The 13,341-nt window shown below is 44.0% G+C and overlaps 1 protein-coding gene across 1 annotated transcript in view; it reads left to right on the plus strand.

The window, feature by feature from the left end:
- Positions 1–13,341, plus strand: part of Nckap5 (NCK associated protein 5) — a 544,909-nt gene that overhangs the window by 314,916 nt on the left and 216,652 nt on the right. The window contains exon 7 of the mRNA XM_035445835.1: positions 7,692–7,760. Coding sequence (XP_035301726.1) covers positions 7,692–7,760 — 69 coding nt within the window. The remainder of the gene's footprint in view (positions 1–7,691; positions 7,761–13,341) is intronic.

The raw sequence follows: 13,341 nt of genomic DNA on the forward strand, positions 1-13,341 counted from the left end.
TCTGCAGGCATTGTGTAAGCACTGGAGCAACCACATATGTTGTGATTTTCTCTTCTCTATAAGAATGGCAGGGAGAAGCATACTAAACAACAAAACAATATGATTTTTTTCCTTAAGGAAAAAAAAAAAAGCTACCACAGCTCCTTTCTCTTTCTGTGACCTCTATTTCTACTAGAGACTTGTCACCTTCTCTGAGACTCAGAATGTCAACTTCATGCCATTCTTGGTTCTCAGCCATGCTCTTCCAAGCACTGGCATGGCTAAGTTCCAATGGATCTGTTGTGATGTCTCTTATCTGTCTTCCTCTCCTCAGCACTCATATTTGATTCCGGGATGTTTTGATTTAGATAGGACCACTGTAATGGTAATTTTCAAATCTCCTCATCGTCCCTTCTAGTCCCCTTTTACATCTGTTACTACTAGAGTAAATTACTACAGATGCTCATTTGATCATATTCCTGTGATAGCATCTTGCTTCAACCATCTTCATCTCTTGCAGGTCTCTCCTTTGCACATATAAACTGTTACAATGATTCTGGTCTGTTCAAGTATACCAAGACCCTTCTAGAACATTCTCTTAGCCTCCATAGAGCTCTGTGAAATTTCTTTCTCTACCCTCCCCCTTTTAAGAGAAAAGGAACTGACAATAAGTATTTATCCCTCTCTGCTTCTTGAATTTAAATTACATTTATTTATTTATGTGTGTTTTGTAGGGGGGTTGGGGAGTATTTGCACTAATGGTTAAGTATGGATGCAGACATGCCACATCCTGCATGCATGTAGCAGTCAAAGGACAACTATTTAATCCAGTCCTCTCCTTCTACCATGTGGGTCCCAGGCTTGAGGGGACCTGTTTCAGTGTTCCTGCCTGGTTCCACAGCTACCTCAGAGCCCCCAAATAACACACAGAGACTCTATTAGTTACAATGCTGCTGGCCAATGTCTAGGGCTTCTTATTGGCTAGCTCTGTCTTAAGTATTATTATTTCTACAGGTCTTATCTTACCAAGAATGCTAGACTCATGTGTCCTCTCCTCCCGGGATCACATGACTCCTTACTACATTTCCCAGAATCCTCCTTATCTCCTAGTCCCGCCTATATTGCTTCCCTGTTAGTATTTTATTCATCAACCAATAAGAGAAACATATGTACAGAAGACTTCCCCCATCAGGGACCCCACTTCAAGCAACAGAAGCCAAAGAGTTCATGGACAACCAGTGCTTTCCAAGTTCTTTCAAGGACAATGTTCAATAGGGGACTGTCATATCAGTTTAGTTCAGCAGGCTTGATGGCTTGTGCCTTTGTTCGCTTAGCCATTGTTCTAGTTTGAGTTCTGTTATTCTGATTAAAAACTTATGACCAAAAGCAAGTTGGTAGAGTAAAGGGTTTAGTTCAAGTTACAGATAACCATCCATCATCGGAGGAAAGGAGGGCAATAACTCAAGTAGGAGCTTGAGGCAGTCACCAAGGAAAATGTTGCTCACTGGTTTGCTCCCCCAGGCTCTTGCTCAGTCAGCTTTCTGATAGATCCCTGGACCAGCTGCCCAAGAGGTGGCACTGCCCACAATATGCTGAGCCCTCCTTCATTCCTTAGCAATCAAGAAATGGCACCCACTTACCCTCAAGCCAATTGCCTCCAGGAAATTCTTCCGTGGAGATATCCTCTTCCCAGATTAGTCTAGTTAGTACAGAGTTGTCAATAAAAACTAACCAGTGCAACCATTTGCCAGCCCCATCCTGTAACTTCATAGTGAGTGTGTGTGCATAAAAATCTACATAGAGAAGACTACATAAAATGTAAATTTACAGTCAAAATGACAGAGCAGACAATAAATGTCTATGTGACACTAGGTCAACAAATGAAACAGAGTGGTCCAGAAATCCCCAGGGACTCATGTCTTACCCCAGCTTCCATTTTAGCCATTAGATATAATTATTAACATATCTTTAAGAACTCACCCAGGGGCAGAAGATACTCACAGCTTGTGTTATGCTGTATGTTTATTTGTTTGTTTGTTTTCAAAGAATTTTCAGCCCCTGAGTTGTTGGCATCTAATTGAAAAAACAGAGTCTGTACCTGGCTCGATGTTGATAGAACCTGCTGGATAGATGTGACTATTTGGATCTGTGACTGCTTGATAGGTGACTGTTTGGAGAGGTGACTGTTTCATCTGTTACTGATAGGTAAATGTTTGATATCTACAGTTTGAGGAGAACTGTGAATTCCATAGTATTCATTTCTTTCCACCTTAGAAGATGTGGGAAGTGTGATCACAAGTCCTAAGGCTTATAAGAAATATGGCTTGATGAGAATTGAAGGTAAAATAAAATACTTTGTCTATTCTAGATGATCCCCTTAGCTTGACAAAACTGCACATTTGCTAGGATCTGAAATGCTATGATTAAACACTGACTTTCTGCCTCTTCATATGCAAATATGCTTAGGGCATGGTTCATTTGCATCCAAATATAGATGCAATAGTGAGTATTTTGAAAGTCAGCACTGGGGTATCCAACCTTTTGACATCTACAAGTTCCATTGAAGAACTGACTGACCTCCTATTTAGAAAACAAAAAATAACCAGAATGGCATTGGAGAGATGTCTCAGTGGTTAAGAGCACTTGCTGCTATACCCATAGCAGTTAGCTCATAACTGACTGTAGGTTTGATTCCAGGGGATCTTCAGGGTTCCTCTTCTGGGTTCCACATGTACGTGCATTTACACACACACACACTCAGAGAGAGAGAGAAATGAACTTAAAAAACAGAATTTTTACAAATGGAACCTCAAACTTACAGAGATCAGTATAATTTACAGCCATAAACGCTCTACCCTGAGTGGGAAATTCTTTCAGTCAGGGATGAAGTCTAGCAGAAGTTTTTGATCACTGTAAAAGAGAAAGCTGAACACAAAGATCCACCAGCAACATATACTTGAAGGTTCTAATTGAGTCCTCTGGGTATCCTGACTTAATAGCATATTTAAAATGGAACATGATTTGTTCTAATTTCTATAATTCATAGTAATGATGCCTACATTTCCCCTTCTTTTCTCTTTATCCTTTCACAACTCGTCTATATAAATACCCACTGTTTCTTTAAATCACATTTAATTAAGTGGGTTTTCTGTTTTCTCCTGTTGGAAGTGGGTTAATCCCAAATCTCTAATAAATATGAATGGATTAAAGAGCACCATGAGTTCAAGGTCATTTTAGCTTCCCAGGTATAATTGTTAAAATCTCTAATGTCTCCTGGGATGTGCAGGATTATATCAATTAAAGCATGTCTCTGTAACTGAGTACAGTGGCCGTAAATGTGACTGTGTTCATCGGCACCCTCTCTGTATTTAATTTGCTGGGCTGTAATTGTCAGAACAGTAAATGTGAGGCAGGTAATGTAAACTGTAATGATGGTAATTATCTGAATGGATCGATCATCGTGTTATCACAATGTGAAGTGGGTAGAGGAGAGTTGCAGACATCCCATATAAATTCCCATTTTCTGTTTTATTTCCTCGCATGCTTTCCCCAAGACATGTAAAGCGAAAAGAATGTAAACTCGTCACCACTGTTGTCTCCATTCTCTTTTCCAGTCTCCTTAGTAGTGTCAGCAAATACCATCCAAAACAATCTTTCTCAAAGGACAGCAACCGTCTTACAGAACTGGAATTCCAGTACTGACCCTTGTAATTCTTGATACCTTAAGCTTTGAAGTCGAAGTTGTTTTAGTTGAATGATGTGTGTCCTTTATCGTGTGTATGCATAGGCATTTGCATGTTTGTATGAGTGTGCAAATGCCTATGCATGGGTCAACCTCAGGTTTCATGCTTCATGCAATATCCACCTTGGTTTTGATACAGGGCGGCTTGCAGGCCTGGAACTGGCTGCGAAGGCTGGGCTGACTGCCTAGCAAGCCCTAACTGAGGATGCACACTATCTCTGCCTCTGTAGTGCTGAGATTAAAGGTGCATGCCCCTGTGCTCAACTTTCATACATTAGTTTTCAGGATGGAATTTTACTCCTTGTGCTTACACAGCAAGTACTTTATAGACAAAGGTATCTCTCCCAGCTTTGTTAAAGAGCAAGATTTGTTAACTAGAATAACCTGCTAAAGGTTGCAAACCCTAGCATCACCTAAGTAGTTGCAACAGAACTGAACTGGAACCTAAATTGCCCTCCTACCTGGACTGGGGAAAGAACTAAGTGTTTTATCAGCTGTTCCTGAAGCAAGTTCAACAAACCAAAAGTGAAACAAACCTAGAAGCATGGCAGTTGATGGTTCCTGAGAGAGGAAGAGTCACTTGTCTGTAGGTGGGGATGGCGATCATAGGTTACTTATGCCCAAGTAGATGAGTCCATACCCATACACTATGGGCAAAAATAATTAGACATAATAGGTAATTTAAAAGAAGAGAGACTTTAAATTGAGAGGGAGTTATGCTGGGGACAAGAGAAGAGTTGGATGGATGGAGTCAGGGTGGGTATAATCAAGATAGTGGCAGAGAATTTGCCAGATGCTTAGGAAAGCCCTAGGTTCAATCCCAAACAGGGGTGGGAAAAGGAAGAGAAAGAAGAGAGAACTGAGTGTATGAAATTTTCAAGAACAAATAGATCAATAATAATAGTAAAAATGACCTCAAGGACCCACAAAAGTATTGCTACAGCCTGGGAGAGAAGGCAATAGCCAGAAGGAGAAACCCCAGGGTCACATGATTGGCATCAGGCACAGTATTAACAGGGTTCCTATGTTGGTTGAGAGGTAGAGTGAAAAACAGCTAATCCATGTGGCTTTCTCCAAAGGAGGATGTGTCCTCGGAGAAGGTGGCAAAGGCAGGGTGTGGCTTAGAGATGTTGTTGTAAAGGGGAAAAATGAATGGGGCGGGGAGATTCCAGCGTGCTCTTGAAATAAGAGAAAATAGAAGACTAATCCCCATCAATCATTATCCACTGAAAGGGGCAAAACAAGAGTAGAGTGAGGGTGCAAGAATCTTTGGAGGGTGGGAAGATGCTCGGTCATTAAAACACCTTCCTTGTATGCATGAGAGCTTGATTCAGAGTCCCAGCACCCACAGAAAAAATGTCTAACATGGCTGCACATACCTGCAATCCAAGCACTGGGGAGAAGGATGGTGGGGCTTGGTGACAAGCCAGCCTGGGTAAATTAGTGACTGGCAGGTGTATTTAGACACCCTGTCTCAAAACAATACTAATGCGGAACGCAATGGAGTCAGAATTAGATTGACAGCAAATAGTTTATTAAGAAAGTACTCAAGCAAAGGAGCCAGTGCTCGCTCACTCAGCCAGGCAGGAGAGGGAAAAGAGGGCGTGCATCTCTGACATTTAAAGCCTTGCTACATCACTCTGACCATGCCCGAGTGGGCGTGGTCAGCGGCACCTGTGCCAGCCCCCAAACGGGTGTGGTCAGCATTTCCCCCTACACAATACAGTGGAGAATTCCTGAGAAGATGACCTGATGTCAACCTCCAGCCTCCTTATGCGCAGGCGCACATGTGAGGGCGCGCGCGCGCGCGCTCGCACGCACGCACGCACGCACGCACGCACGCACGACGCACGCACACGCACCACGCACGCACACACACACACACACACACACACACACACACACGTACGTATTCAGGCAGTGGATCCATGAATCCTATGTGAAGGTAAAATAGAATGACTGCATCTGATACACTGGTGAGAATGATATGAGAAAGGGGAAAATCAGGTCTAAATATGTCGCGATGAGAGGGGCAAAGGACAGTGTTTAATGAAGCACTGAAAGAAAGAGAACCTGAGAGGAGCAAACCCTGCTAACAAGCCTACAAAAGAGGTGAACAGAAAGAGTAAGGAGGGAGCCTCACTCGGCATGTGCCTCTCAGCAGAGCTTTGATTTCTGAAATCATGCTAATATTTAACATATTCAGAACAATAAAATGAAATCAGAAAGAGGGGAAATTAAATTTGAACAATGTCGGAAGCAAATGGATTGCATAATGGACACCGGATAGGAGGGCAGAGAACTGACCTGGTCACCTGTGAGCAGAGAATTTTCATTAATACCTTCACTCTAAAAAAAAAAAAAAGGAACTTATTCTCACCTCTCCTTAGCACAGATTTTCATGGTGTACCAGTTGTCTGTGCACTGCAGGGGTGGAAAGGGGTGGAACAAGCTAGTAATCACACTGCCCTTGGGAACCCAGCAGAAAATGGATCCTAGAGACAGGAAATGAAGAGGGTGAGGAGGAAGGGGAGGATCAAAGGGGGTAGGTGGGGAGGAAAAGGGAAGAGAAGGAGAGGAAGTGAACAGAAGGGAAGGTGGTTGAAGGGGAGAGAAGGGAAAGGGAAGGAATAGTGGGGCTGGAGAAAAGTCACAAGTACACAATCATCGGGAGGTATTCATATCAAAGGTTACTGGGTATCAACAAGAATTGTGGACTGGAAAAACTCTAAACTCTATCATCAGTTCAAGGCTGACAGTGGACTAAGTGTGGATCACATTACCATAGTGCACACTGTATTTCAGGAGATCATAACCAGCCTGTGGTTGTGCTCAAGAGCATCTCAACACACATGCCAAAGCTAAATGGGGTCTTGTCTGAAACATGCCTTCATGATGCAGGAAGAAAGATGAGAAGGAAAAGGGATGGTTGAGCATATGTGGCTAAATGTTGATTGGTATGTGAGAGAAGTCTACATGGTTATTAAAAAGTGTGTGTGTGTGTGTGTGTGTGTGTGTGTGTGTGTGTGTGTGTGTGTGTTACCAAACAAAAACTTCCTGATCCAGATAGAGAGAAGCTATAAAAGAAACACACTAACCTGTATACTATCTCAAAGCCTACTACACACACTCTGCAAACTAAGAGTGCTCCTTCCTGGGCTGAGAAGATACCTCCCACCCCTCCCCCATCAATGAAGGGCTTTCTATGCAAACATAAGGACCTGAGTTCAATCCCCATAACCCACCTATGTGAAAAGCCAGGCAGAGTGCTGCCTTGACATCCCATAATGAACTTGACCTAAACCATCGGCAAGAATGGTTTCTCCCTGGAGTTTGTCAGCTTGTTTTATCACAGCAACAGTGAAAGAAACTAACATTGTGCATCAAACACTCCCATGCCCATGTGCTCTGAGGAGCATGAAGACTCTAATCAGAGAAAGCAGGATGGACAGAGAGATCCATAAGGATCAGTCAAGGTGTGCCTTTCTCCTTGTCATCATATGTTCCAAAGACACTGGCTGACCCCAAGAATAACACCTGGACTTCGTCTTTGAATTAAAAGCTTCACCTGTGATTCTTTATTGTGGCCTCAACAAGTATTAGGCTGAGACCATGCCAGGTCCTAATGGAGTGGATTTAGGCGTTTCTTACATTTACATTTTCATAGCATAAGATAAATACTGGCATCTTTCTGTGGAACACTCCTGCACAGCCCTGATTTGATTTTCTACTTGCTCAGAATATCAAGTTCCGATTTCTTAGAATCCTAATGTATGCTCGTGAGTGAGCCTGTTAGACAGGAGTCATCCCTGTGATACTTATAATAGTACTTAGTGCAAACCTGTCAAAGGTACTTCTAAGAGATTACCCGGGGTCCTGGGGAGGTATATTTAGCAACCATATTGAATGAGTTGTCACATAACACAACGTTTCATTGATTTATGGTTGTTATTTCTGTCTCTTACTGCAGGCAGAGAATTCGGCACTGGCGCTGGAAAATGAGAATCAAAGAGAACAGTATGAGAGATGTCTTGATGAGGTGAGGCTGGGTAAGAGGGCAGACGAGAAGCTGGAACATTAAGGAACGTAATCGGGTCAGAGGGCATGGGAGTTCCATGATGTACAGAACTGTACAAAGTTGTAAAAAGATGTCCACTGAGAAGTATTGTTCTCAATCTCTCCTTCCCTCTGCCTCACCTCCCCCACAGATTTGCCCTCTACATATGTCTGATTTCTCTCCCCTCCCTAATACATCTCTTTCCTCTCAGCCCTCTCTCCTCTTTCTCCTTTCTCTCTCTCCATCCCTCTCTCTCCTTCCTCCTCTTTTACCTGATACTGTGTCTCTTCTTCCCCCTTCTCCCCTTCATCCCTCTCTCTGCCTCCTTCTTTCTCTCCTGTGTGAATGTCTCTATATGTGAATCTCCTCTCCCTCTCCCCTTCCTTTTCTCTGCTGCCTCTCCTCTTTCCTTTCCCTCTCCTATTTCTCTCTTCTGTCTCACCTCCACTCTGCCCCTGTCTTCCTTTCCTCCCTTCCTCTGTAACTTTCACAGGGCATCTGTGATTCCTTGGGATAATTGTCTTCCATCCTTGCACACACTTGGGGCGGGATTCACTGTTTGATCAATTCCTTCTGTCCAAGAAGTGCGATCCTTGGCCCTGAATGAGAAAGAACCACACGTGTGCAGTTGGATGCATTCTCTGAGAAGTGAATTGCTGATTGAGAGGGTGGGGACAGCGTTCACAGTTGGCAACCCGAGGGGGGAAATCCACAGATTGAGCACAAGCCAAAAAGAAAAAGAGAAGTCAGGAAGAAAATTTGAGTGCAGTGGAAGAAGACGGAACCCCACGCATGAGTAAACTCAATAAATATTATCTGATAATGATGGCAAGATGAGGACAAAAATGGTGGTTGTTGGAGAGCGTCTTGGGAGGAGCAGGGGTACTGAAGCCTGCTCAGAGCTCTCAAACTCCTCAGCACCTTCTCCCACTGTTAGGCATAGGAGCCAGTCACACTGCTGCTTCTTACCACAATGGTCCACTGGCCATGTGGAAAAGTTCTCCTCAGGGACTCCACTATGATGGGAGTTATTATTTAAATGACATAACTTCTTTAGACACATCTTCCCAGTGTGTTAAAACTCTCACACTTTCTGTAAGATTCTGTTGGAGGATTATTAGAGTGTAGCTGAATAGATTTTAGAAAAATTGCATGTTATCTTGTCCCATTATTTTACTTGTGAGGTGACCAGTATAGCTTCATTTTTTTCCTCCTTGCTAACAGCTATATAAATGTTTTTCAGTGAGCTCCTTTTGATATTCTTGCCTTCCCCATCCAATCCTTCCTCTGTCTCCTTTGACTTTGTCCTAGAAGTTGATGGGTGGGACCAGGAGGTACAGAAGCCAGAATCCCAGGTATATAACCCAGTCTACCACCATGTTCCTCCTCCTTCCGACTAGTGTAATCTCCTCCTTTCAGGGATGAATTTTTTGACTATTTTGGTTTTCCCACAGCACTGTCTTCCCTAGGCTGGGATAGTCTCATACCAGTGCCATTCTGGGCTAGGATAGTCCCAGACCAGTGTCTCCCCTAGACTGGGATAATCCCACACCAGTGTTTTTCCTAGGCTGGGATAGTCTCACACCAGTGTTCTCTTAGGCTTAGATAATCTCACATCATCCTTGACCCGAATAGTCCCACACCAGTATTTACCCTAGGATAGGAGAGTCCCACAACAGTGATTCTTCTCTGCTAAGGTTTGTCCACACCTGTGGTTTTGCACACTCACTATGTAGCCAAGGATGACCTTGAACTCCTGGTCTTCCACCTCCCATGTTCTGGGATTACAGGCATGTGCCATAATGCCTTGATTATGTGGTGCTGGGGATGGAAGCAGTGCCAGCTGGTCCATAGCCTCAGGCCCACCCAGTGGTTGTTAAGGATATGCCATCTAGCCCCACAACATGAGCCATATTTGGGAGCTTGGGATGAATGCTGACTTCCAGAACTCATCCATAACCCTCAGAACCCTGATGCCATGCAGGGTGAGCCCAGCATTTTTCTGTTAGCAGGCTCTCTTGCTGGTGTCTGTACACATTGCTCATGCAGTCTTGGCCTCATAATACTGACTACTCCGTCCTTGGTACTTGGTACTTACATGCTGTTGGAGAACTCTCCAGATGTCCCTTAAATTTACCTAATATTCAGTCTTCTAGTTGTTTAGTGTTTCTAACCATTCTGATTACTTCCTCCAACAAACAGTGTTCGTAACCTTCTGCCCTATCAGGCCTCAGAAACTCCTGAATGGGACTGGAAGAATAGATTATTGGATGAAGTATGCACAAGGAGCTTGGTTTGAATCTTGAAGCCCATGTATGCATCAAGCATGGGGGCAGACCTGTACTCCAAACATTCAGCAGGCGAGACAGGCAGATCCCTGGGGCTCACTGTCCAGGCAGCCTAGCCTACTCAGTAACAAACAAGCTAATGAGAGACTGTGTAAGAAGAAATAATATAGACAGTACCTGAGGGATGACACCTGAGGTTTATGTACAGCTTCTGCACAGACACATAGACACATACATGAATGCACGAATACACACACACACACACACACACACACACACACACACACACACACACCAATCATTCCAGTATCCAAAGTTAAAGCAATCAGGAAAGTGGTTGACATAAGACCTGGCACACAGACTTGGGGTCTGTTGAGGCCAGTTCAGCTTTCCTCAGCCCTGCTCCCCAGGCCCTTGGTCCAGTCCAAGTCTAGGTCAAGAAAGACCAAATAGATCCAAGGCTATTTAAAGGAGCCAATAATCCCCCTGGGTTAAAAGTATTGATGAGCCAAGTTGCACTTTCACCCCTTGCACAGAAGTTTCCAGTGAGACATGACCAGTATTCAGAAGTCAAATCTATGGGCTCAAACCACAGAGCTTCGTATTTACCACAGTATTCCCTTGGGTTGCTCTCCATCCAGCACAAAGCTCACAGGTTTTCTCCTGTAGAAATCGCAGTCTTGGCTGTGCAGATATCTCAGTCTGTAAAACATAAGGATGAGGACCTAAGTTCGGATCCCCAGAACCCTTGTAAAAAGCTAGGTATAGTTGTACACACCTGTAATCCCAATACTGTGGAGGCAGAGATTGAAGGGTCCCTGGGGCTACCTAGCCAGTCAGTTCAGCTGAATCAATGAGCTCTAGGTTCAGTGAGAAACCCAGTCTCAACAAATTCAGTTGGAGAAGTAACTGAAGAAAAAACACTTTATGTCTATATCTGACATCAGCATGCACACAAACATACAAGCACATACAGACATGAATGCCCACATCTGCTTCCAATGTATTCCTCAGACCTGTGCTATGTGGGTTTCTCTCATGCAAACCAAATTTCTCTCCTATGAAATCATTATCTGTGGTTCCACTGACAGTAGGATTTTTGGAGAGAGAGTCCCTCTGTTCCTAATTGCAGAAATTAACAGTTGCCAGCAAGGTGATTTACAACAAAGAGCCACCTCTGAACAACACAAATGTTTTGTATTCATGAATACTGGCCTCTGATTACACATGCCTGTTGTTCTGTAACTAATTGCACGGGGTAGACTGACTGTTTCCAGGCTTTGTAAGAGAATGCCCTCTGAGGGCCAGTTCCATCTAGTAATAATGTGAAGTGCAAATTCTTTCCAAGGCTTTTTATACTAATTAGTCCGACTAACAAGGTAAGGCCTCCTGTAAGTTATTTCCTTGCTAATAAGTTCCATAAAACATACCCTGATGGGTAAGACATGACTTTAAAGCACCCTCAATCCTTTTTGCCCTCGTGCTTGTTTTCAGGGAAATGGAAGGCTTGTGGAGGATTTGGGGAAACACTGGGGCGTCTAAAATTCTGTCTGTACTTTTATTAAAAGAACGTGTTTACTAGAAATAGGTAGACACTGCTTAGATGGATGCACACTCACTCACACAGGTGCATTGCCTCCCCACACATACATAGACGAATACATACACCACACACATATGTGCAGATATATATACACACCCTCTCATATACATAGATAAATATCTTCAGCCCCCCATACATAAACCACATACCATGCTTGATAGATATGGTAGATACACACACAACCACACGCACACACATGCCCACTTCCCTTCTCTTGCTTCTTGGCATTGGGGCAAAAAGACCACTCCATGGATTACCCTCCTCTATTTATGGGAATTTGGAAGTCTTCAGGATTCAGTCTCTACTTTCTTAGTCTGAATGTTTGACAGGCAGTCTACCACCAGGTGGTGAATTGTTATTTATCCATAGTATTGCCTTCGTCACAATTCCTTCCAGAGCAATTGTTCTCATACAGAGGTACAATGTGTATCTATAATAAACATGATAGCGTCCCTTGAACCACTGCATTGCCTTCAGATGGATGCAGAGACATCTGACAAAACTGCATTGAGTTCATCCCTTATGGGCCCTGGTGTGGAAACCTTAGGCTAGCAGAAGTGAGGAGGTTAGAGGGTCGTGGAATCTGGGTTAGGGAAGCTGCTGCGTGCAGTGGGGACTTCAGGAATGGACAGTAGTCCGCAGTGGGTAGGAGGAGTGAGGCAGAGCAGCAGTAAAGGACGGGGCAGGCTTGGAGAGGACTCAGCAGGAGCAAGGGTGTGGGTTCAGAACAATAGGTGGCTCTCATGGCTGAATTTGTCCTGAGATATTGTGTGTGTGTGTGTGTGTGTGTGTGTGTGTGTGTGTGTGTGTCTGTCTGTCTGTCTGTCTGTCTGTCTGTCTGTCTGTCTGCCATATGGAGGCCAGAGGTTAATGCTACTGACTCCTCAATCACCTTCCACCTTGTTTTATTTTTGAGACAGAGTCTCATAGATTAGGTTACACTGGCTGGCCAACAAGCCCCAGGAATCCTCCTGTGTCTGGCTCCCCAGGACTGGGATTACAGACATATACTATCATACTCTATTTCTTGGGTGGGTGCTGGGATTCAAACCCAGGTCTTCATACTTGGGTGGCAAGTACTTTACTGCCATCTGTCCACCCCCCAGCCTAGGGATCTGTAAATATGCTGCTGTGTATATTATGTCCTAGTCCAGATCTGGTTGGACACTGCTCTGGCATGGAGCCTGGGTATTCATGTTTTTAAAGCCCCCTGGGGGTTATAATATCCAACCAAGGTTATGAACTGCTGTAGGAGAGCTTTTGAGTACTATAGCCAAGTGGCGCTTTCACACAGTGAGCACAAGTAGATGACACACTGGAAACAAGCCTGCACACAGTGATAGGATATGGAAATTTGGGATTATTTCCAAGTTAACATAAAGCTACAAACTGGGGATCATGGTGACCTCCCAGTACTTGGGAGATGAAATCAGGAGGATTAACAGTCCAAGTTTATCCTTGGCTATATCCTGAGGACCAGGTCAGCCTGGGCTATATAAGACACTGTCTTAAAAGAGAAAAGTCTCAATCTCTCTCTCTCTCTCTCTCTCTCTCTCTCTCTCTCTCTCTCTCTCTCTCTCTCTCTCTCTCTCTCTCTCTCTCTGACCTGGGTGCTGTGTGCCAAGGTTGGCCTCAGGAATCTTTACAGGGACACTTTCAGGCACACCCTGCA

Source organism: Cricetulus griseus, chromosome 5 (genome assembly GCF_003668045.3).
Source record: "Cricetulus griseus strain 17A/GY chromosome 5, alternate assembly CriGri-PICRH-1.0, whole genome shotgun sequence".
NCBI classification, from domain to species: Eukaryota; Metazoa; Chordata; class Mammalia; order Rodentia; family Cricetidae; genus Cricetulus; species Cricetulus griseus.